Source organism: Dicentrarchus labrax, unplaced genomic scaffold (assembly GCF_905237075.1).
Source record: "Dicentrarchus labrax unplaced genomic scaffold, dlabrax2021, whole genome shotgun sequence".
Lineage (NCBI taxonomy): Eukaryota > Metazoa > Chordata > Actinopteri > Moronidae > Dicentrarchus > Dicentrarchus labrax.
In genome coordinates this window covers 9,516,116-9,541,391 of record NW_026136710.1, presented here as the reverse complement: position 1 = coordinate 9,541,391, position 25,276 = coordinate 9,516,116, and the positions used below count along the sequence as shown (strand labels likewise).

Genomic DNA, 25,276 nt, shown 5'->3' with positions numbered 1-25,276 from the left:
GGTGAGAAAAAATCTGCCTGAGCCCATCAAAACTGATACTTTGCAGGCAGAAGATCAGTGCGAGCCACCATGAAATTAGGGCCCTTAGGCACATGGAAAATGTACAGTTCTGTGTTTTATTGTATTGACACCCACCAGTCACATGGCAGCTGCAAGCTGATGCCAATGTAGAGGATTTATTAGTAAGAAACTGTCTCAAAAAAAGAGATATCACATGGCAGTCATGGTGCAATAAACACAAAAATGCTGCTGCTTAACATAAACACATTCTACTGATGCCTCCTGAATCATTTCTTGTGTTTGTGGACTCTCTCTTCCCTCCTTTTCTTCTAGTGCTGCTTACGTAGTTTCCTTTTACGTTGGAAATCAGGGGAATTTTCGGTCTTGTGTCAGTGTTTGTTCAAAATATCTCAGTCTTGCGTGAGTCCTGGGCCTGAGTTTCCTTGCCATACTAACGTCACACTTACTGTATGTGTTGCTATAAACTGGAACGACCTGCAGACCCCTGTGGTTCTGCAATATGAGCTTAGTATTACCGTAAAATCCAACAGTCTTTGTCGTTTAACTCTTTTCCCGTCGTTCTCATGTTATACTGTATTCCTTTTTCTGTCATATAGGAAGATTTTTTTCCCCCCCAGAAAATGGAAGTTTGGGAAGCCTCTTTGGTGGAGCTGACATTTTGGAGTCAGTAATGTGGAGGTGGAATCTCTTTTGATTAGAACAAAGTGTCAGTTTGTTGATATCACTTGGCTTCGTCTGTTGCCTTGCTATGAAAAGCAGACACCAAATGAAATGAAATGAAATTACACCACACACCAATTTATTGCCCATTCTGATCATGTTTTGAATGGGAATATGATTGGTACAGCCAGTCGGGTCTATTTAGCCTATTAGTATTTTGATTTGTTGTTCTTTTTTTCCAACATTTTCTTTTTTCGGGCCTATTTTTATTTTTGTCATCTTGAACCACAGTTTCTCTCCACATCCAGAACTGTTTTTGAGCTTTACCTTTTTCTATCACTCCACCTAATTTCCCTATTCCTCTCGAACTCTCTTCTCCCTGTGACTGTGCTTTGTCAACTTCTCTCTTGTTCTTTTCTATTTGCATCTTTCACACACTTCTCTCTGTCCTCTCTCCTCTTGTTCGTCTATCTCCTCTGTTCCAGTCCTCCTTTTTTTGCCTTAATTGAGTCCCCACTTTTGTATCTTTCAATTTCTCTCCCTCCTCTATCTCTGTCTATTCAACTCTCAACTGTACACCCAAAAGTCATCCTGTATGTTCAAGGGTATGTGGGTTGATGTGTTTGTGTGTATGGGTGTATGCAATCATCCCGATGTCCTAGTCACCAGAGTTTGGTGTGATGTAGTAGCCGCTGCTAGTGTTTGTTTGTTTACCTCCCACAGCCACTTGGAGTTCATTAGCAATGCCTTTGCCTCAGGAGAATCACTCACACACACAAACACACTCGGAAATGCACATGCACACACACATACATGCTCTTCCGCTGTCTTTCCCACTGTCTGTTTTTTTTCCCCCCGCCACAATGACAAACTAAACTGACAGGTAGCCCACTGTTATAGGAGTTTTCTGTCACAACTTTGTGTCTGATACAGTCCCCAACCACTGTCAAATGTCAGAGTTTTATGTGCAATAAGAGGTGAAAAGGTAACTTGCTGCAGTGCTGTCTTCCACCACAAAGCTGCCATCCATTTACATATGTATAGCCCATTTGTTAATACATGCACACCTGTGCCAGAAAAATGATGGATGCATGTTATTGTCCATTTTGTACAAATGATAATTAAGCCTTTGGCTGTTTGATTTTAGGGGAAATAGATGATGACCATCAATTACAGGAGCAGCAGGTAATAATAATATTGTATGTAGGGCTAGAAACAAGCCGTGAACGCAACCCTGAAATATTATCATCCTTTCAAGGCTAACTAGTTAGCATGCAGTTTAACAGATTCTGAGTAAAATTAACATTCATCATGACTTGTGTCTCTGGCCACCTGGTGCATACAAGTCCAATAGTCACTCCCCTTATAGCTCTGTTTTTGGTCTGCACCAACTGCAAAAAAATATCTTGCTCTTTAGCTGCTAAAGGCTGCACAATATGTTCACCAGCTAGCCGCTAGCTCTGTCTGTCTGCTTTTTGGTGCTGGGCAGGTGGGTAACAGTGGGTTTATCAAATATTTTTTGCAGAATGTAGCCTCTTGCTGTGGCCAAAACATTTAAGTCGTGGGCCTAAAAAACAAAACAAGTGCTGAAAGACACTATAAAGCTCCATACAGCTAAGAGGAACTGTAGAGCCGGGTGTATTTCTCTATGGGTTTGTCCCAACGGGCGACATTCACATTACACGTATTTTATCCATTATCAAAATATTGATTATAGTCTTTTTAAGTGGCAAGCTAACAGTCAACTTCAGATTATTTTTTTTATGGTAATGTTGCATATAAGATCAACAAATCAATTAGCTTACAGTCCAGTGCAAAGGTCCAGAAAACTCTTTAGCGGACATAGTGTATTAAACAGGAGAAGCAAATCAGAGGTCAGCCAGCACAAGAAATTAATTATTAGGCACTGATGTATTAACTGTTAAATGTAATATTATTTAACCAATTGTGACACATTATTATGATGCGGGTTTAAGGTCACGTCATCCAGCCCAAGTATGTGATTTTCTACCTGACTTTATATTCACAGTCATTTTTGTATTGCAACAGCCGCAGCATTGTGCCATTAGTTAAACCTGAATTTTAGCCTTTTTTTTTTTTTTTTTTCTCCTTGTCAGTCCAGGAGTTACATTATTGGTGCATATTGAGTGAATACAAGTGGAAAGATACCAGACAATATTCAGCCCACAACAAATCATTTCATAGTTGTCTGTTTGTTACATAACTGTATGAATCATTGGGAGATTTTTTTTATTATTTTTTTTAAGAAAAGATGATTTTGATCCTGACTATGTGCAGACAACTTCACCCAGCGGGGTCTATACACAGAGAATGATGTTGCATTATAAGCAGTGATAAGCAGCCTCTCTCACTCTTTCTCTCTCGCTCTCTCGACATCCCATAATGATACTCAGACAGACTCAGGCAGACACCCGCTCGGTCCCGATTGGTAGAACTGTTGCCAGGGAGCGTTGCCGTCTCAACGTGGATAGAATCTGTTGTCTGGTACACTTTAGACATGAGAACAACTGCAGGATCTGAATATTTATAACGAGGGGACTGTTCATATTGAGATTGTATAGAGGCAACATAAGCGAGAGGGGAAGGAGCTGTTCCTATTCAGCTCACTTCAAAAATTTCTTTTTGTTGCCTTTTTTTTGTGGATCGCTGTACTTTAACTGAGATATTAACTGATCTTATTACTTATCTTTATTTTCTGTACTTAATATATGTTTAGATTAGTTAGGATTTTGTGACCTGCATCTTGAATAAAAGTTAACACCAACTTAACTTCCAGAATGAACTTACTTGAACTATTCCATAAAGTACTAAATGGCAAATGCATGACTCATAATTGTGTATGACTTTTATGGTTTTATGTTTGAATGTTACCCTATTGTCATTTGGTAGGTAGCTACAGCATAACTAGTAATTAAATCTGTGTGTGTGCATGTGTGTGTGCCATCTGGCGAATCGTCTCATTTCTTCATATTATTCAAATATGCCTGGACCTGCTGCTACTGTTAATAACACTGTGCGTAGGTATGAATCTTTGATTAAAATGGATGTAACACATTCCAACAAAGCAGACAACAGCAATCAGAACAGCATTCAAATCTCATATATCAACTCACAAACTGTGCCGGCGCGCGCACGCACACACACGCACACATGCCTGACATACAGTGCCAAAAGTCACAGCCGGGTATATAACGATGATTATAAAAACACGCCTTGGTATGCGAGAAACTTTGACATGGAAATGCAAACACACATAGAAGTAAATGAGGACACAAGCAGCAGAGAGGCACGACACACACACACACACACACACACACACACACACGCACACACACACACAATCACTCGTTAGGCAAACAAGTTGAGAGAGTTCATGCCTTATATTTTTTTATCGGGGATATGCAAAGTCTATATTTAATGCAGGCAGGAGGAGGCAGCAATTTCCATGTGAATGTTTATGTATGTGTGTGTGTATATGTGCACTTTTATACGTGTGTGAATGTGTGCGTTCGCATACCCCCATAATTTACATGTACATGTATGTTTGTTTCTTATTCATTCGTGCATACATTTACATGCGGCTGTGTGTCTGTGTATATGTGCAGTGTGGCACACCGCGGTCCTGTCTGCCTGACTCAACATATTCTCCGTTCACTCTCCTTTGCTCTTTCTCTCCCCCTCCCTCTTCCTCTTTTTCCCTCACCCCCCCCCTCCTCCTCCTCCTCCTCCTCCACCTCCTCCTCCTCCTCCTCTCCCTCTCCCTCTGCCCGGCTGGCACGTACATGCATGTCTGTAGACTCTGTACTGTGCTTGCTGCCGTGGCACGCGCCAACCTCACTGCAATGCAGCCCTGTGTGCATTAATTGGCAGAGAGACATTGGGTATGTGGTATGCAGGGCGGGAAGGATAGAGAAAAGGGAGAGGGGAAAAGCAAGAGGCGATGTAAGGACACAATAATCACAATAACTGATAGACGGACCGATGGCGAGCAGTGTGGCTGGTTCACAGAGGGACAGACAGACAGACAGACAAACAAATAGAATGTGTATTGCTGAGTGTGCACAGGGAGATTACCTGACTGTGTGTTGGCGTGTGTGTAAGAGAACAGGGGGAGTGTGTATATGTCTGTTTGCATTAGTGTGTTTGCGGATTTGTGTCTCCTGCGTTTGACTGTGCTTTTTGTGTGTGCTCACTCATGTGTGCCTATATGTGCCGTGCAGATATCACACTGCTGGGGCAAAGCTCTCTAAACCAAACTCTGGCTCACTGTATTCAACGCTTTGTGATATCCTCCCTTTCATATTTCCGCTGTGACTGAAGAGTAAAAGTTTGCTCAGTTTAGCACAACTTTCTCCACTTGAGGTTTCTTTGGCAAAAAATTGAAGCGCAATGTGTCTAGATGCTTTCTGGGGACATGCTTGGATATAAAAATGATCTGCATCAGCTTTTTAAAATTTATTTCTTTAACAGATTTGTTAAATTGTGTGTATTGCGAGGTGAAAACATTTTGAAAAATAATTTACTGAACTGTTCACCGTCTTCATCTCCCTCCGACCAAAATGCAGCACAGAGGTCGGAGAGTTTCCCGTTTTCACTGACATGCAAGAATAAGACAACATTTACACTGGTGTGCATCCACATACTGTAAAAATGCACTTACTCTTGTGTCACAGCAATTTTGCATTCTTATCCTCCCACACACCTCTTTCTGGAAGTTATCCTCTCTGTTCAATGTTGTCTTTTATCTTTCCTTGCCTGTCACAGGCTGTGACATCTGCCTCCTGTCCTCCCTCATCCGCATCAAGCAGCATTTAGGGAGGCATTCTATGTGCTGGTCAAAAACAGAAAATACTGAAATGTCACCTGAATAAGCAGAGCCACCACAGTGGAGGCGTAAATTAATCATTTAATTTATCAATTCATGTAGAAAATACAAAATAGTCTTGCGTGAAGACAGAACTTCTCTTCGCTTGTGTGTAGGTGTTTGGCAGAGAGGTCTTTGCATGATTCAGAGAAAACACACAACACTTGCTCAAAAAGTAAAACCTTTTTTTTAAACTATTGTCTTCCACAGATTGTAAGAAAATGGGGAATACCTTTAAATGACTGCGCTTTTGATTGACCTTTTTAATTCTACAATTGGAGTGATTAGAGGAGTACAGCATTGTGTATATTGAAGCTTCCAGGTTAGTAAAGCTTTGCTTTACCAAGATGTGACGCATTCTCCCCAGACTTGCGACAAACAGGGAATTCAGAAGTTTCACTATTCGATGTCCAATTAATTAACGGTGCCTATGACCTCTGTAAGCTTTTCTCATTTCTCTTTTGTCTTAGTCATTCTCCTTCTCTTTCTGGTCGACCATATAGGCATCTCTGTCCAGGGGCAAGTGGCAGAAGTTGCTTCAACCTAATTGTCTTTCTCTACTCGTACTGTCCTCAAATGACTTTCTCTCTGTCTCAACTCTCCCCTCCCTCCCTCCCTCCCTCCCTCCTCTGCTTCTCTCTAGCTCTGCCCAGTCTCTGTCTCCGTCTGTAACTGTAGCCTGTGTTTTTCTCTCCCTCCCACTCCCTGCGACGTATAGATACTGCATTGATCAGACACACGCGCGCAGACACATGCACACACACACACACACACACACACACACACAGTGAGCCTCCCACTCCTTTCATCATTGATTCGCTCTGCTCTGCTCTGCTTTCTTTCTCTCTCCCCATTCTCTTCCTCTCTCTCTCTCTCTCTCTCTCTCTCTCTCTCTCTCTCTCTCTCTCTCTCTCTCTACAGCGGCACTTGTTGAATTCAACCCTTGGAGAATAGAGAGAGGGGAGAGAAACAGAGAGAGATAATGACAGGGAGGCAGAGGGAGGCTTTGAGACAGCGGTAGAACAGACAGTGAGCAGAGAGAATGGGGCTTTGGAGGATATAGAGATAGAAGAAGAAGGCTGGGTGAAGACAGACAGAGAAAAGTCAGACAGCAGAGAGGATCATCTTTGAGACAGTGGGAATGACACTTTAAGTGAAAGAGAGAGTCGACCAGACGGAGTACATCAGAGTGCTCTCCCTCATCTATAACTACTCCTCTTCTGTCCTGGTCCTGACTGCTGCTGGTGTGTTTGTGTGTGCCCAAGACTCCATGGTGTGTTTTTAACCAGAAGACTGGCTTACACAGGTCAGAACTGTCTGGGATAACAGTGAGCGCTTTTTTCTGCATTTGTGCATGTGTGAGAGACTGTTAGCAGAGGAAAGTCGTGTGCTGGTTTCTCCAGGTGAGAGCTTGCGTGCCAGACAGAGTACACAGTATTTCCTTATGCAGCCTGTACTGTATATGCTATGTGTGTGTGTGTGTGTGTGTGTGTGTGTGTGTGTGTGTGTGTGTGTGTGTGTGTGTGTGTGCACTTTTATATAAGTAAGCCAGAGTGCATGTCTGTCTGTATGGAGAGCATGAAGTGGGAGAGAAAGAGAGAGTGTGTGTAAGAGAGGCGGTGACATTTTTTTTCAGTTTGTATTCCTGGAAACTGTTCTGCAGCATTGCTTAATAATGAAACTAGTGTGTATATGTATGTGTGTGTGTGTATGTGTGTGTGTGTGTGTTGTGTGGGTTGGTTGAGAAAGAAAAAAACAATGACACAAGGTTCAGGGTCGTAAGAAGGAGCAAATATGCCGGGGGAATGTTACTTAGAGGGAGAAAAGGGAGCTGTTAAAGTTCATATGAAACTGTGTGTATGACATGAGTTGGTTTGTTTTCTAGCCAGAGTTTGGAGAAAGGGCCAAGGCTGACAAAGGTGTAAAGTCAGCAAAAACTGTCTCCATTCAGTGTGGTTCTGAGAAAAGTTGTCAAGGCTGACTTATAGGTATTCAAAGTCCATACCGCAGGAGAATTGTTACAGGATAATAATTACAGTGCAACACATGGAATTAGTGCAAGGTTCTTGGAATTTAAGTCATGTAAAACAGCATATCCTTAAGGTATTTCACAATGTTCTCATGTACACTAGGCAGGGCATTGTATTCTTTTCTTTTCTTTCCTTTTTGTTTTTTCTCTCTCCTGCCTCTACTCTCACCCACTATCTCCACATATCCATCTCTCTTTCACACACCTCTCACTTCTCCCTCAACTGTATTCATGTTCTCACTTTATCTCAACTCTATTTTCAATCTTGTTCTGTGCCTCCTTTAAGGTTCTCTCAATTTTCCCTTCTCGCCTCTCTACCTCCCTGTGGCATGTCTTTTCATCTTTCACGCATTTTCTATTCACTCCTTTCTTCATCACTGCGTTTCTCTTCTCTTTCTTTTTTTTTTTTTTTTTTTTTTTACAGATGCCTCTCTCAGTGGCAGAGTCTACAGTGAATATCTGAAACCCCATCTTCCTTTTTGGCCAACATGTCCCAGCTGCTCCATGTGGAGATCCCAAACTTTGGAGCCACAGTTCTGGGCTCCCTCAATGAGCAGCGCCTGCTGGGACACTACTGCGATGTATCCATCCTAGTCAAAGGTTGGTTTAATTTTAACTACAGAACTTTGAAATGATACAATAATTCTTTCTCAATATTCTTAACTTTTTTTTCTGTTCTCTGTTATTTCTATCAACCAGGTCAGGCTTTCAAAGCCCACCGGGCCGTTTTGGCTGCCAGCAGCCTCTATTTTCGTGACCTCTTCAGCAGCTCCACCAAGACCCAGTTTGAGTTGCCCTCCTCAGTCACACCTGCTTGCTTTGAGCAGATCCTCACTTTCTGCTATACAGGGAAGCTAACAATGGCAGCTAGTGAACAGCTAGTGGTCATGTACACAGCTGGCTACCTCCAAATTCAGCATATAGTTGAAAAAGGCATGGACCTTATGTTCAAGGCGAACTCACCTCACTGTGACTCGCAAACAGCAGGGTCTTTAGAGGAAACAGGATCTGAGCCGCAGAGTCCTTGTAATAACGGTAACGGACTAGCGGTGGCTGCCCTTTTGGGAACCCCGGGCTGGTCTCCTTCCCTACTCATGCCACAGCGTAAGATTAAACTGGAAGGGGGTGACCCGACGCCCTTGACAATACCCTCGACACAAAGCAAGATTTCGTCTTCGGAGTTGGGGAGTCGGCTGGCGAGGGCCAGTTCACTGTTCTACTCAACGGCTGGTGGGACCCCCATCCCTGGTATGCCTTCTTACCACTTTCATGGGGCCAGTGGGGGTGGAGCAGGAGGAGGAGTTGAAAGGTCCAGTCCTGGAGCATCCAGCCTGCCAACCACTGACAGTCCTACATCCTACCAGAATGAGGATGAGGAGTTTGAGGAAGAGCCCTATGATGGGATCACAGAGGATGCTTACAGTCATCTCTATGGACGTTCAGCTAACCCCTATGGGAGTAAGTACTGTGTTATTTTGATGCTTTTATAAGATCTGTGTGAGGTGTTACAGTGCTTAGGTGTATTTCAAACACCATTACTGTATTTGGTGGAAAGCACTCATGCCTGAAGCTTTACCCTGGAATCTTTCATCATTATAAACATCTAAAAATACAGCATGTTCTCTGTTATAGACAAAAACTAATGTTCCATTTTTATCTTACAACATACTCAAAAATATCTTATTCCACTACAGCAACTAACACTATTTACTTCCTAACTCCGGTTAAATTAAAGTAGTTTAAAGGAAAAACGGGTAAAATGAGCAAATGCTAACAAGACGATCTCAAAGGCAAACCTGCCTCAATTTTATCTTTCTAGCCATGTAAGATCTGAGTAAGTGAATTACTTTCTCAATTGCCCTTGGCTCAGATGGAGGAAATTCATTTGATATCAGACTGATCTAAAAGTAAAAGTCGGCATGACTTGCAGAAATATATATAACCATAAATGCAGGGTTTTTGGAACATAGTTGCTCCTTGTCCAGGCTTGTTATGTATTGTGCAAAAACTGATGCACATTCATTTCATCCCAGTTACATTATTTAATCTTTCATAAATCATGTATCCTGCGCATCTTGAAAAAGCAGGATCTTGGGCCTCCAGTGTGTGTGTGGGTTCTCTCAGCATAAAGATAGCTTTATGGAGTTGTGATTGGAGTGCATCGTGACCAACAACACACTCCTTATCACAGCCACAACAGCTGGTCTGTACTGCTTTTTGTTATGGTTTTCTATCACACTTTCATACTACACATGCAGGCACAGTTTCACTTGTGTTTGCATTCACACATAATCACACAGACTGGACACCAATGGTCAAATTCACATGTGGACACACACATACACTCTTTCCATCATTCTTAGCATCCTGCAGCTCAAAGGCAGCCCACAGGTTTGTCAAATTCTAGAGTTTCAGATATTTATGAAATCCACTCTATCTGCAATCAGTCAGAGCACCCCAGGGTGACATTGTGGGATATCTGAGATCCATGCACGTCTTTCCTGTGTGTGTGTGTGTGTGTGTGTGTGTGTGTGTGTGTGTGTGTGTGTGTGTGTGTGTAGGGATTGTGAATGCACATGCAAATAGATTAATCCACACTTTTTTGTATACACTATGTGCCTTTGTGTGTGCGGCAATTAATGGATTAATTTCCCCTGTTCTCTGTGTGTGTGTGTGTGTGTGTGTGTGTGTGTGTGTGTGTGTGTGTGTGTGTGTCCAAGTGCACATGTTTGCATGTGTGTGCAAAGGAGGTGCGTGCATGTGCATACACTCCCAAGTCATCTCAGAGGTTAGGGGAAACAATTTTGTGAGTAAGAACCTAACACCCAGCTTTGGATCTGTCCCCCTCTTAAACTCAAGTTGCTGATGCAGCATCGTGACTTATCTGGGATACATCTGCAATGCTCTAAAACATTTATGAAAAACAACAAACTTGTATGAGATTACACCAACCTGCTTTACTAATTAAATGCTGTATGGTCTATCTAAATAGAGGTTATGGATGATAGCTAGTATAACTCTGTTTGTGTAGTTCATAGTCTGATGAATATATGGATGCATGCACATTTATCTGTTTCAGTTTAGCTGTGTAACACAATACCTTTTTAGTTTTTCTAAAGCTTTCTATACTCTGTTCTTGTTTGCTTTCATCAGTCCAGGACAAGCCAGAGATGGCAGCGGTGCCCTTGGCCTTGGAGAACCGCAACTGTGTGCTGATCCGCAGGGACCTGGTGGCACTGCCTGCAAGTCTCATCAGCCAGATAGGCTACCGCTGCCACCCTAAGCTCTACTCTGAGGGGGACCCTGGGGAGAAGCTGGAATTGGTAGCTGGTAGGCACACACATACAAACACATGCTTCCATTCACACACATTTACTTGCTCACATTTTGTCACATGAACACATACAGAGAATTTCTTGTATGCAGTGATTTTGTAAAGTAATCATATCGTTTGCACATTTAGATAATTTAATATTGAATAGTTGGTAAAAAATTAAATATAATTGATTGAATTAATTTTGACTAATAAATTCTGGAGCTTAGAGGGCTCAAACGTTTTAAAATAGAAAACCTTTAAAATCAAGACTGTTCTTAGAGCTTGCCAAATGCTTAAAGTCAGTAACGGACAAAGAGGCCATTGATTGGAGAGGTTACCCACAACCCACTGACCCTTAGTAAAATCCTTTTTATGCAGGAGACACATGTATTCAACCTGTGTTTGACCCATATGAGACTGCTGTCAGAGGTTAAACTCACCATTTTACAGAAAGTAAAAGTCTACAACTCTAGTTTTAATATACATATATAATTAAGACGTGGTTAAATTATCTTTAGATATTCAATATTCAATTGAACCCCATTCAGTAGCATCGAACCCACGTTCAACCACTTTGATTGGCAACATAGCGGTTTTGGCCCTCATCACTGTGTTGATCTGAAAAGGACAGCAAAAAGCTGCAGACTTTCTCTGCAGGGATTGAAGACCGTGACAGAAGGACAACCATCTCTGCAGTACTCATCAATCAGGCCTTTATGGTAGAGTGACTAGACAGAAGTCACTCTGGAGTAAAAAGCATATGACAGCCTGCCAGGAGTTTGCCAAATGGTCCTTACAGGCCTCTGAGAGCATGAGGGAAAAGATTTTTTGGTATGACTGCCAGATATTGCTCTTGGCAGTCAGACCAGACATTTTCAACCAGGTACTGCTCAACATGTGCCTAATGCAATTCCTACAATGGAGCATGGCAAAAAGTTTAATCAATTTAGTATTGAATCTTTTCAGACAAAAGAATCTGTGAGAGTCTGAATACTTTCCAGTGCATTTTACAGACACACACAACTGAATGCGATGACCCATACAGATGGAAGTTGCGTTCAGTAATCAATCAAAAAACTTCCTCAGATTCAATCAGATTGAAATGTAATTGAATTACAAACAAAATGGAAACATACTGTTCAGTTCTTTCGTCAGCATGTAAGATACAGAATACAATACATGAATATGAAAGAGATTTGCTTTCTTTTCAAAAACCAAGTAATTTAATAGTTGCAGCTTTGTTTAAGTCCATTAAATATCTCCTTCAACATGAATTTCAAATGTAGTCAAAGAATACAAGATTAATTGGTAACTGGGCCAAAGAGAGAAAAGGCAAACCCCTAGAGTTTTGACAGGAAAATGGATTGTATTATGAGCATTTTCTCAGCAAATCTTCCTTTTTTATGCTACACCAGGTACACAGGTGTTCATGACTCGAGGCCAGCTGATGAACTGTCATCTATGTGCTGGTATCAAACACAAAGTCTTGCTCCGCCGCCTGCTAGCCACGTTCTTTGATAGGTGAGTATAAAGACATGCACAACAAAGCAGAACAGTGTGTATTAGTCTTTGAGGGGCCTAGTATAAGATTTGAGTTCTGTGTATGACTCCAACACTACCGCTGTTGTCACAAACCAACTTTCACACTCCATCTGTGGCCATGTTGTGCAATGCGGTTAGTTGTGTGTGTGTTCCCATGTTTATCTACTGTATGTGCCTGTTGCTGACTCTGCCCCCTGGTGTTCACTCTGTATCCCTGCAGAAACACTTTAGCCAATAGCTGTGGGACAGGTATCCGTTCTTCTACTAGTGACCCCAGTAGGAAACCCCTGGACAGCAGGGTCCTCAATGCTGTCAAACGTAGGTTTATTCATCATCATCACCTATATGTGATACAATTTTTTAAAAGCACAATTTGTCAACATGGGGTTTGTTGTCCTCTCTCTTTTGCAGTCTACTGTCAAAATTTCAACCCTAACTTCAAGGAGAGTGAAATGAATGTGATTGCTGCTGACATGTGCACAAATGCGAGGCGTGTCCGCAAGCGATGGTTGCCCAAGATCAAGTCCATGCTGCCTGATGGCATGGAGGTGTACCGTGCAGGAATGGGCATGGGTGCCGCTGTGGGTCTGGGCCTGGCGCTGGGTGCTCCCCAACCAGGGGTAACCCTACCCTTCGAGCCTGACTTCAAGACCCTAGAGCAGAGGTTGTATCCAGATCGCAAGGACCCTCTCAGGACTCACCCACCACTGACAGAGGACAGCCCTGGGTCAGGGGCTGCTGGAGCAGAGGCTGAAGGTGAAGGTGAAGGAGTAGCCCACGAGGAACAGGAGGAAGATGAGGATGAAGCTGGGTTAGAGGGTGTAGACGGATCACTGGGGGCGCCAACTTTGATCCCAGGAGCTGAGGCAGGCAATTGTGGTGACACGCCGACTGAGCAGGAAGTGGAAAGTTTTGGACAAGGTCTTAGGGTGAACGGACAGTGAATGTCCCTTGGGCTGCCTCTCACATTGTGAAATCTGTTTTTAACACCGCATTTTCTTTTGCTTGCTCTCTTACTCTAACATCTCGTCCACCACTCTTTCTTCTCCTCTGTGCTTCCTCAACAGGAATAATTCAGCACAAAAAGCTGCGCTCGTAGGTTTACTATACAGGAATTTGTCACACATGCATGTGCACACGTGTGCTTGTGTACACGCTAATTACTGATAGTGGAAGTAGAACAGCGATAATAGAAGTAGACACAGGCATGGCATTAGCACATTGAGAAAATCAGTCCCTTCTGCTCCACCCTTTCTTCGTATATTCTGTATTTACTCAGTATTGCGGCACCCGCAGCCATATTACAAAGACCTGATAGCAGAACAAATGGCTGTAATGATTCATCATTTCAGTGCAATACAAAAACTAACAGCTGCTTTGCTGGCAGTTTATGGAGTGTGGTATAATGGTTTGTAAAATGATTCCGTTTTCTTGGAAAGCTGCATCTGAAAATAACCCATGTAACCTTGGGAAAAAACAGATGAGAGAAACACAGCTCACTTAAAAAGCAGCTTATTTTGCCGTGTTTGACCACTTTACATCATATTGTTGTATGATAAATAATGTATGAATATATAACAAAAACAAAGACTGCAGTATGGTTAAAGGTCAAGTACTGTATTACAACCATTACAACTACACAACAGAACAGGTTTCTTTTCTGTTAAAACAGCGCGTTATTTTTATGATAAAGTTGAGGAGAGGTTTTTCTGCAAAACCTAAACACATCTCCAGAATCTAACAAATAATCACATGGAGTTGTTTTTTCATGCATATTTGCCCATGACATATTGAATTAGATTGTCAATGTGATGCCTGTGTCTGCTCCAGACCGCCCCTCCCAACCACACACGTACAGAAACACACTCACACATGTGCACACATTTCTCCCCTTATGATACTAGCCTTTAATATCTGCATCAAGGCATTAAAAACCCACTGTTCCAAAACAAAAAAATAATGTAACAATGCTTTTTAACTTTGAAAGTTTTGTCATTTTACATCATTGTGTCTTGGAGATACAGAGAGAGACATGAACAAGAACACAACAGCTTGCGTGCATGAATACAAACAATGGATACAGAGAATTATTGAAAACAACAACAAAGCCACAAACCTGCATATAAATAAGAAAACAGCTACTGTTGCCTCGACATATGCCATTAATACGCAAAAGGACTTATTATCCCATGTCTTACTGGGATCTGATCTCAGTCTGACACATGGTAGAACTGACCTGGGTGTGACCCAGGATTGACTGTGTTTGACACAGTATCGATTGGATTTTCTTTTTTAACTACGGAGCGTGCTGTCACCACGGGTAGAAGGGAATGATACTATATGGAGTAGTAAGAGGAAGTGCACTACACTGAGTGGTAGAAGGAAACATGTCGGAGAGAAGCACTGTTTCACCTTGATGTGGTGGTGTGATTGGCACCAAAACTACATAGTCCTGCTTCCATCCTTTTTTGTTTTTCCTTTTTTTTCCTAGGGGGTTGGGGGGTAAATTATTGAATAAAACTTATAAGAGCAATTTCTGCTGGCTTATTGCATTTGCACTCAAAAAAAAAAAAAAAAAGGTTAAAGGGTGGGAAACTAAGGAGTTTGGCAAAATGTGACTGTACTAAAGACTGAAAATTTCCTCCACCTCACCCTGATAAGTCCTTTTAATTAGAGGATTGTGGGTTTGGAAGGAGAAAATTTGTCTTTTTTTTTTCTTTTTTTTAAATTGATATCTGTTTTCATGCTTTCTGCCACGCATAGGGAATCAGTCAAAATAGCCTTCCTTTGTTGTTTTGTCCATTGATTTTATGAGATATGCTGTTATGTTTTCCTCTGTTTTCTGGGTTTTCCTGATCAGTGTCAAAGCACATCTTAAACACAAGTTCCGACCATCAAATTTAGATTAAGGAACGAACCAAAAAGATTTTACGGCACCAACATTTTTGAAAGAAAAATCAAATGAATCGGTTTTTTTTCCACTGCAGTAATTGATGGCAGAAACTAACAACCAAGCAGAAACACAGTATATGCCCCTGATATATTTAATCTGTCTGTTTATGCGTCAGTGCTGTGCCACTTGAAAGGTTGGGCCAGGGCCAGGTTATTCTTTGTCTGTGTTCTATGTATCTGGTTTCAGACTCTTTAGGGGAAGCTTTAAAATGGCCCTGCACAAGAAACACAGGGTTATAATTGCACTAGCTAATAATAAAGACGTTTACAGTATGTTTTTTTTTTTTTTTCTTTTGGAAGAAATGTGATCTGCCATAGGTAAAACAGGGCCGTGATAGAATGGCTGAGATGATGAATGAATGTAAACTGTAGCACTGCTTTGGCAAAGGGGTTCAAGCCTTGATTGAATATACTCAAATTTTTATATGGCTCACTTTTTCCTCAATTGTATACTTAAATATGGGCCATAATATAATAATAATTTGACTGTGAGGCTGGGTGATGTTCTAACCTAAAGATTTTGTGATTTTGTGATTTTTTAAACTGATGTGAACAGGTCTTCCAATGTGGTAAATACCAGGGAGCACTTATCTAATATACAGAAAACTGAGCAGAGTTTGAGCTTTTATTACTTTTTTTGTTGATTCTATTCTTATCCCAGCGTGCTCCTCATTTTATAAAATACTTTGACAGTTATGTATGTCTCTAATGTTGAAATGTTCACAAAACTGAGAGATCCTGAACTGTTCTGTAAATATATACGTCAATATTTAGCAAATTATTTGTTTATAGTTTTTAAATTATGAAGCTTAAGTTCCTAAAGTTGCTCTTGTAAAACAAATTAAATAAAGATATTCAGTTGTTTATTGGAGCCATTACCTTAATTACTGGACTTTTGAGAGGATCACCTGCACTTCTGATTTTGTAAACCAAGGTAACAGTCTTCCCAAAATGTATGCGCATATAATTTTGGAATAAAACCAAATTTACAGTTATTGTTTTAGATAACAAAATAGCATGCAACTTAATCAGCCTGCCGCACAAAATCTGAAACCTGTGCACTCCACTGTTAAACCGTGCAGTAAGTATAACATATAAGTTTATTCTGTTTTTCTGTCTTTGTATTTTCATGCACAATAAGTCTATGCTTTTCATTTTACTAAGCTCTGTTCTGGAATAGGCAGAATTGTGCATGGCCAGCACTTAAAGTTAGAGAAACAATGATATAAAGTCCAATTAAAACAAAGCAGTAAATAATATAGGGTGGGAAACCTTGATATACTCCACTGTAGTGATAAAGGGGTTTGGAGCAGTGCCTTAGACTGTGACTGTGTGGGTGTGGATGTTGTGATGTCAACTTTTATGTCTAGATACGATAAGATAAAGTACCTGCAAAGGTAGATTGACTTTTTTTTTTGTTTTTTTCCCCCTTTACTTAGGTTATAATTCTGCCAAAATTGACCCCTCAGAACCTTGCTCAGTATAATGTAATAAAATAAATGTATTCACTCATTTTCTTATATTTGCCATCATCTCATTTTTTAAAGACCAGCCCAGTTAGGTTGAATTAATTGTAATTTACTGCACTAAGATGCATTCAGCACCCAATCAGCAACAACCTGGATTCCCTGGACTGACATCCTCACACTATTTATATGATTGACTGACCACCCAAAAAACTATATAAAAATATATGATATCTATTGTAGTCAACCCTGTTTTTGAGGGACTTCCCTTTGGAATAGTCTTCCTCACAAAACAGTCCCACATTGCATAAAGTTTTTTACATTTATTTCCCCTGATGCATTCACATTTCAGTTTGTTCAAAGTTTGTTTGCTTAACTACAAAATGTGTCCGACTCTGACCTGGCCAACAAAAAACGCCCCAACCTTTTTTTTTTTTTTTGCTTCTCCTCTGCTTAGGGTCTTTTTTTTTTTTTTTCTTGTGCAGGGTGAATTTGAACATGAATGTTGCACTATACTGTAAACTGAGAAACTCAGAGAATGTCATGGCTTGGGAAGATGAGCTCTATTTGAGGTGGCTGAAAGAAAGGGTCCTGTTAAATGTATGTTATGTTATGTATATTTCTATATCTTTGATTGAAAGTTTCCTTCACAGCAAACTCTGTAGTTAAGAATTTTTTTTATAATTCAGTGACAGATTTTTTTTGCCATTCACCTAGAGGATCATTGAAAATTACAAAATAAGAGATTGGATGGGATTGTTGGTTGAAAAGAACATATTTTCACACTTATTTGCCAATAAATTGTTCCTTACTTTCTAAAACCTTATATAGTGCTCTGTTCATCCCCCATTACTGTCAAACTAATGGGCACAGTAGTCTTTGTTCCATTGAGTGGTTTATCCTGAAAACAATAAATTTATATGCAAAGAGACACTTGTATCATAAAATGCATGCCATTCAGACACTCACTCCAACCCAATGAAACCTCTGATCTTTATGCACCATGTATTTTATGCTGAATAACTATTGTCACTGTTAGCAAACAAAGACTGTGGAGTCTTGCAACGAGAAGGGTTGTCTTTTTATCACACACCCTGGCCTTTTATTGAATGTTTGGGTAAGGTTTCATCTATTACGATAATGATGGCAAAATAGTGATAAAAAGTGGACGACATTGACTTACTACCCAGTTGAGTGTGCATTTAAACCTTCAGCAGACTCAGAAAAAATGCACTAAAAGTTTGTGTGTGTATGTATGTGTCCTTGAACATAATGCCAGCACTTTAGCAACTACTTAGTCAAGTGAAAGAAATAAGAACAGAGTGACCGGGAGTTAGGCGAATGAGGAGAAAACGCAACTTTTAAAGCCATGTGTTTAGAGCGCTGACAATCAGAGTAGGGATGCGACCCAAAGTGCATTATGGGAGATCTGACATGACTTGCTGTGCTCTTGCTGTTTGCTTTGTCTTTCTCCAGCTTGCTTTGGTCTGTGCTAGCTTACTTTCCAGAGTGGAGGCGACATGGTGATGTTAACTCCAGCCTTCTTGGTTATAAGTGTGTGTCTCTGCAACAAGGACTGACGGATATTTGACTGATACCTTGGTGCTTCGTGAACAGAGCTGTCCCATGTTGACATGGTCCATATCTGTAATGCTCTGGTAAGCGTGGGCCGAACTTGGTCCTCAGTCTAGGCTTATTAGTGACCTCTCAATGGACAGTCCATATGACAAAAGAGGATCTTATCATGCAACCCTACACTTTGATCATGGTAATGTTCTTCACTATCAACAGGGCTTGGACCAGGCAAACTGGGATGGGACAATATCAGTGTTGATACTGCTTTATGTTTCAAATGAAAAATGTTAAAATGTTTATGCGCCTTCTGACTCAAGCATCGATAATATATACGACAGAAATGCAAGTTGCCACTTTTGATGTTGCATAAGAATCTACCTTTCATTCCCATCATGGTATTTGCCATCACCAGTTTCAATTGTGTAGTCCAAGAGTACCTGATTTCTTTAAATGCAATACAGAAAAATCTGCTTTCTAATAAAAGTCCTTACTTCACCACATATGGTTCCTCCTCTTTCTTTTGTCTCTGTTTGTATGTCACAAAGTTATTTCTTGGAATTCCCTCAAAAACAATTGGAGCATTCAATATCTTGCCTTTGGGACCACTGAGTTACCTGACAGACAGCATGTGTCTTATTTCATGTGTTTTATTTCATGGAAAAACTGCAGACTTAACAGGTCTCAAACTTGAAAACCAATAATTTGCAAACAATCTCTTTGGTGGTATGAAAACCTTAAGGAATATGTCTGGGAAACTGAGATTTCTAATTTGATTTTGAAATCAATCCATATTACTTTAGTGTGAGAAGTTTGTGTTCAAAAAGGTCTCTAAGAAGAAATATAGAAAACAATGAAAGAATACACTGACCTTACAAAACATACAGAAGTAAAGGCATCTTAGTCCTTCATTAATGATCTCTTGAAAGTAGTCAAATATAAATGTTGAATGATTAAAAAAAGGGACACCACCGTTAGTGATACCAGAATTATCCTAAATTTAGATTTATTTTTATTTGCACAGAATAGTACATTTATATTCAGTAGGTGATTTGTTAATGATTAAAAGGGGGGTGGGGATGAATGGTAGCATTTATCAAACAATACAAATATATTTTATAGTTATCAGCAAACAAGAAAGCAGCAGTATTTTTCTATTTAACCTTATAAGACCTATTTTATCATTTTATTTGTTATATGCTATAAGACTGCACATGCAACAACTGTGCATGCTACCTGTTACAGTTGCTCCTGTCGTATTTTAGGCTCTTATTATATTTCCATTTTTATTTTTTATTTTTTACTTATATGTATATATACATTTCAATTCTATATATATTGTGTTACATATATAAATATGTACTATAATAATAATAAATATATAATATATAATAATATATTTCTGATTTTGACTCAATGTCCTCGTGTTCAGGGGTGAAAATGGACTGAGGATGAGGAGGGCCCACAAAGATACTGAAATGAATAACTGTGGATGCGGGGATGGGCCTATGTAGAGGGTCCAGAATTCTTGTGCTGTGCCACTGGTCTAGTTTATTATTAGACTGGCATTAATCCCAGCAGGATTGGAGAAGTAGAGTGAGGAGTAAGTGGTGTTTTTGGAGAAGTGGTTAATGGAAAGCCCATTTCTTCATACAGTCATACTCCATCATGTATTTTTTTTAAATATGCTTTGGAGCTTAATATGTTTTGTGTGTGTGTGTGTGTGTGTGTTTATCTTTGAATGCAATCCTCAATTATTCCAAAATACACAGTACCCATTTTGTAAAGGAGGTTAGTGTATAGATTCAGTGTTGTGCTCTCGCGGTGCTCGGGTATCTACTTGTCATCCTAGCTACGTAACTATGACGTTTATTTTACGGTAAAATCGCGCGGCGTGTGTGTTTCGCTTTCCTGACAGACTAAACTAATGTGGCTCACCAGATTATTCGTCTCAAATACAAACCAGAGAGGAATAAACGAAGACACCACGTCGGCTAGAAAGGCTACAGCTCCTGTCCGTCGAAATGAGCGACGACACAGACTCCCCTCCGGAGAGGGAAATGAAGGTATGTTATCTGTTATCTGTTATCCAAGTTGTGTTGACAGGTTTTGCATTTGCAAGCTAATGTTTGCTAGCAGTGTGTCCATTCACTTTTAATGGTTCTGGCTAGCTTAGCTGGTTAGCTAGATGGTCGGGGTTTAATGTTTCTGTTTAGTTAACCCTAACCCAAAAGCATTTACAGAGCCGTGTTATTAACTTAGGTAACATTTTGCTTAGAGGTTTGGGTTAAAAGTCTCACAAGAAAAAAAAAAAGGTGCTACAGAAACTTTTATCTCGCGCTAGCACGGTAGCTATTAGCATATAAATGCTGCATCAGATGTGCTCCCTGAGAGTTGATGGCTAACTTGAAGTTAGTGAGGCAACTCATTTATAATCTAGTGTGTGAAATAAAGTTAAATAAAATACTTGGTACTTTATATAAATTCTGTATAACGTTACCAACCCGACTTAGCATCATTAGCTAACGCGGCATGTTAGCCATTGCCCAAGATTTTAACTTTCATTACAGCCTCTGCGTACTTGTGGTGTTAATAAATTAGTCAAATTGAAAGCTATTAAATTGTTGTTTAAAGGGCTATTAGGTCATACTGTAAGCCATGTTGTCCAGCAAGTTTACAGTGTATTATTGTTTTTCTTTGTAGAAGGAGGTATGGTTTAGTTTAAGTTTTCCGTTATTTAACTAGAACCATATATTTCTCCCACACACACATTGAGTTACCCTCAAGTTACAAGCAATGCTTGTTTGTCTGTTTCAGGATTTTCAGTTCCGTCAGATGAAGAAAACGAGAGTTTTTGAGCCTGCTGAAGATTTGCCAAAAGAAAGATCAAGTCTGCTTTCCGTCTCAAACAAATTTGGTTTAACTTTTGTTGGGCTGGACAGAACATTCAAAGTTTACCAAACTCAAGACATCCTGGCTGCTGATAAAGTTGAAGGCACCTCCAACGTAGTAGGTATGAATATGACCATACAGGTTTGATATGTTGAATATATCCATTCAGGTTTGCACTACATTGTCCTGTAGTTCACAGATACTAAGAATACATTGTTAGCTTCATTTCCATTCTTGTCTGTTTCTCACAATTCACTTCAATTGTCCTCTTTGCTCAAGTCGAGGGGGTTCCAGCATTGGCGGAGGTGACTGTGGAACTGGCTCTGCACCACTTGGCTCTCAGTTGTGATGAACTTACGTTGTCAGTATGCGGCGTGTCTGAGGAGACGGGTTTGTCCCTCACATTCTATGATGTCCGCACCTTCATGAACAAGGTGACTACTTTAGTCAGTGTAATTAATGTGCCAAATTATTGTCCAATGAGGGTGACTGGCCAAAAAAAACAAACAATGACTACAGGGAAATTACTCCATCTGTTCTAATAAAAATGTGCCATATTCTTAATTGGAGCTATCCAGTATGAACAGCAGCAGGTGCAATTATTTTTACTACCTTACAATTAATTTTACCATAAAGTCTCCCAAAAAATTAATCTACCTTTTTATTGTGACCTTTATAAACATACTGTTTGTACATTTCCTCTAATATATTATTAGTTATTTTATGGAAATAAAATCAAGATTCCCAGAATCACAATTTTCAGTTTTATTACTTGCCTGTATATTTAATTATTAAATGCATTTGACCAGTTGATTGATTTATTTTTTTTACCATTCCAGGCAAGACCACAAAAGTTGCCCTTTGCATCACGGCTGCCACCAGTACCCACTGGCACTTTAGTGCAGGACCTGAAGTGGAATCCTGCTCATACATCCATGTTGGCTGCCTGTATGTCTGATGGCAGTATGCAGATTTTGGAGGTTGCTGATAGTGTCAGAGTGCTGGCCGAGCTACCTGCTTCAAGTGGCATTACGTGCAGTGAGTGAGACTCTAAACATAATAGCTGAGATTGTCTACACTCCATATCTCTATTGGGGCTTAATTGTAGTTAATGTACTTTGTTTCACACAGTTTGCTGGAGTCCAAAAGGAAAACAAGTTGCTGCAGGAAAAATGAATGCCACCGTCAGTCAGTATACCCCAGTAAGTGAACCTAATTTACTGTCATTAAAATGTAAACACTTACTGCTCCATAAGAGAGGCTGCAATCAATGATGATGATGAGGTGAATAACTGTTTTTCTCCTCTGCTAAAAAGGCACTAGAAGAAAAGAAAGTTATCCCATGTCCACACTTCTACACCTCTGACGAACCTGTCAAAGGTAAGGGGAATCCCGTACCTATAAAATTAAATGAGATCTGTGTTGTACCCCCATATACTTGGCTGGGTTATTAATAGCATATAATGACAATATATTACATTTTCTTAGTTACTTGCATTTGACTTTCATTACTGTTTAAGTCCCATCTGTGGCTAACGCCTCTCTTTCCTGTTATCTCTCACAGTTCTGGATGTGCTGTGGCTGAGAACTTTTGTGTTTGCAGTGGTATATGCTGCTGCTGATGGGTCGCTTGAGACCCCTCCTGATCTAGTGTTGATTTCCCTTCCTGTGAGTATGCCCTACATCTGTAGTCCACGGAATTCACCTAATCCCATTAGGATTTTTATCATCATCATCATCATCATTCTTTTCAAATTCACATGAATGTCACCTTTTGATGATATTTTCTCCACATGGCCACAACAACAAATGAAGCAACTAATCTAGCATTACATGCTCCGTCATTTTTGTATTACGGCTTTTAAGGCTGAACGCTGTGTGGTGTTTTACATTTTTGTGTAGTGGCTCTGTAATTACATAGGGGCTCTTATTTGAGCAGGATGCTTCATGTGACTGACCACAAAGCCATACACTATAAGGCTATAGTTGTTGGCTTCATAGAGCTACTTGGGTCACATGTGCATGTTCAAATCAGCTGCGTCACATAATATGATATTTAGATGTCAATGTGTTAATACACACAAACAGTACTTATACACCGTACTTACCAGTATATGTAGTGGCATTATTTTTGTAAAATGCTTAAATATTCTTCCACAATACCAAAGTTCTATCAGTTGTTCCATCTTGTTAATGTACCTTGAGCAAATTAATGTGACAAAGTGTGATTTAATTTTTTTTTTGTAGAAGAAGGATGAGAGGGTAGATACAAAGTACCTGCACTTTAGTGACACGGTATATGGCAGCTGCACTGAGAGACAACACCACTACTTCCTCAGCCACATAGAGGACTGGTAAGAATGCTAACATTGTACAGGCATGGATGGTATTGTAGGCACCCAAAAGCATGTTCACTGTTGAGATTAAATGCACTGTTTATGTCCTCAAACTCTTAAGTTTGTTCTTTTTTAATGTCATTTGAAATTAATGTAATGTGTTGTGTTGCCTCATTGTTTATTTCATTCCAGGGACCTTGTGTTTGCGGCATCAGCAGCTTCCATTGAAGTCAGCGTTATAGCCAGACAAGATGACAAGGTACTCAATTAAGTGAAAAGCTGAAAATGTTATAGAAATCTTTACATTAAATGACACACTGGTTTTAATATAGATGTACATTAAAGATGTCTCTCTGAGGGATTACATTCAGTTCCATTAGAAAAGTTAACCATGAGATCAGTGTAGTTCTGAAAGAAAAACATGACATTTTGAATGTTTGAGATGAAATATAAAAAGGTCACACAAATGTGAATCTACTGAAATGTTAATTTACTGTATTGTACTGCAAAACAAACAGCGTTATCTTGGGTCTCGGTTTTATCGAAGCTACAATTGATTTCAGTTCTTATGCTCAAGTTTGTTTCACATATTTATTCAGCTTTAATTTACTGTTCGAATGCTTTGTGTATGGTGTGAGGAAAACACACCAAATGTCTGTAGACTGTCATGACCAAGACAGATTGGTGTCTATTCTTTTTTTTTTTTTTTTTAGATCTGGGAGCTTTGGATCCTGGAGGATGCGAGTAGGGCTGAGCTTCCAGTGACCGAGACAAATGAAGACACTCTTCCCCTCGGTGTAGCAATAGACTATACCAGCCAGCAGGAGATCCACATCAGTAAGTGAATTTCTTCTTTCTACTCTTTGTACTTTCTCTCTTCACCTTTCTGACCAGATTTGTACATCTACATAATGTGGCTAAATTTTTGTCAATTATCAACTTAACATTAGCACTTAAAAAATTTAGGCTATACCTTCTAAGACATTTTGGGGGATTTCTAGGGGGATTTTTTAAACAGTTTTTTAAGCATTTGAGCAAAGGTAAAATGCCTTTTTATCACAATTATGTTGTTTTAATCAATATTGTTGTGGCTCGAGAATTGTTATGCTGATGTTATATCTGCCAGAACTCCAGTAAAAAGAGAAGTTGGCTTAATGCTCACCCCAATGTACAGTCACTTTGGTGCAGTTCATTTATTTATTTATTTCATAAAGCTGGGGTAGATTTTTTTCTATACCATTTTCGCATAGGTTTGGCATGTATTTAATTCAGGTTATAAGCCAAAACAGGCCCTGCCATCTGGTTTCTGAATTCAGAAAATGTACTCTATCCAAGTTGTTATATGATCACTATCACAATATATAGTCACATACACTGTGATAGAATATATTAGACATATTGCCCCTATTTGCAAGCATATTCTCTGCCATAATCAAGCTGAAATGACAACATCTCCTACTTCAGTTGTCAAAAGATATTACATTAAATCTTTCCCACTCGCTATTGCCATTTATTTGTTTTTTGGATATCACTTTTCACAGCGTTATTAATCATAAATGTTGTTGCATGTCTGCACTGAAGCTCACTGAATCCACTGGGTCTTTG

At 39.9% G+C, this 25,276-nt stretch overlaps 2 protein-coding genes across 12 annotated transcripts in view; both read left to right on the top strand.

Moving 5' to 3' along the window:
- LOC127370289 (nucleus accumbens-associated protein 2) overlaps window positions 1-18,946 on the top strand; it is a 29,988-nt gene extending 11,042 nt beyond the window's left edge. For 3 of the 8 annotated variants that reach the window (XM_051412228.1, XM_051412232.1, XM_051412234.1), the window contains exons 2-7: window positions 8,020-8,195; window positions 8,295-9,053; window positions 10,749-10,925; window positions 12,327-12,432; window positions 12,674-12,771; window positions 12,865-18,946. In XM_051412228.1, coding sequence (XP_051268188.1) covers window positions 8,084-8,195; window positions 8,295-9,053; window positions 10,749-10,925; window positions 12,327-12,432; window positions 12,674-12,771; window positions 12,865-13,397 — 1,785 coding nt within the window. In that variant the 5' untranslated portion in view covers window positions 8,020-8,083 and the 3' untranslated portion in view covers window positions 13,398-18,946. Of the gene's footprint in view, window positions 1-4,498; window positions 4,584-6,209; window positions 6,970-8,019; window positions 8,196-8,294; window positions 9,054-10,748; window positions 10,926-12,326; window positions 12,433-12,673; window positions 12,772-12,864 lie in introns of those variants that run through there. The other 5 variants (XM_051412233.1, XM_051412231.1, XM_051412229.1 and 2 more) reach the window with 5 other exon arrangements.
- Window positions 18,947-20,321: 1,375 nt separating this feature from the next.
- Window positions 20,322-25,276, top strand: part of nup214 (nucleoporin 214) — a 34,790-nt gene continuing 29,835 nt past the window's right edge. For all 4 annotated transcript variants that reach the window (XM_051411595.1, XM_051411593.1, XM_051411594.1 and 1 more), the window contains exons 1-10: window positions 20,322-20,509; window positions 21,261-21,456; window positions 21,615-21,769; window positions 22,175-22,373; window positions 22,467-22,537; window positions 22,652-22,715; window positions 22,900-23,003; window positions 23,583-23,689; window positions 23,864-23,930; window positions 24,385-24,508. In XM_051411595.1, the coding sequence (XP_051267555.1) occupies window positions 20,468-20,509; window positions 21,261-21,456; window positions 21,615-21,769; window positions 22,175-22,373; window positions 22,467-22,537; window positions 22,652-22,715; window positions 22,900-23,003; window positions 23,583-23,689; window positions 23,864-23,930; window positions 24,385-24,508 (1,129 nt within the window). In that variant the 5' untranslated portion in view covers window positions 20,322-20,467. The remainder of the gene's footprint in view (window positions 20,510-21,260; window positions 21,457-21,614; window positions 21,770-22,174; window positions 22,374-22,466; window positions 22,538-22,651; window positions 22,716-22,899; window positions 23,004-23,582; window positions 23,690-23,863; window positions 23,931-24,384; window positions 24,509-25,276) is intronic.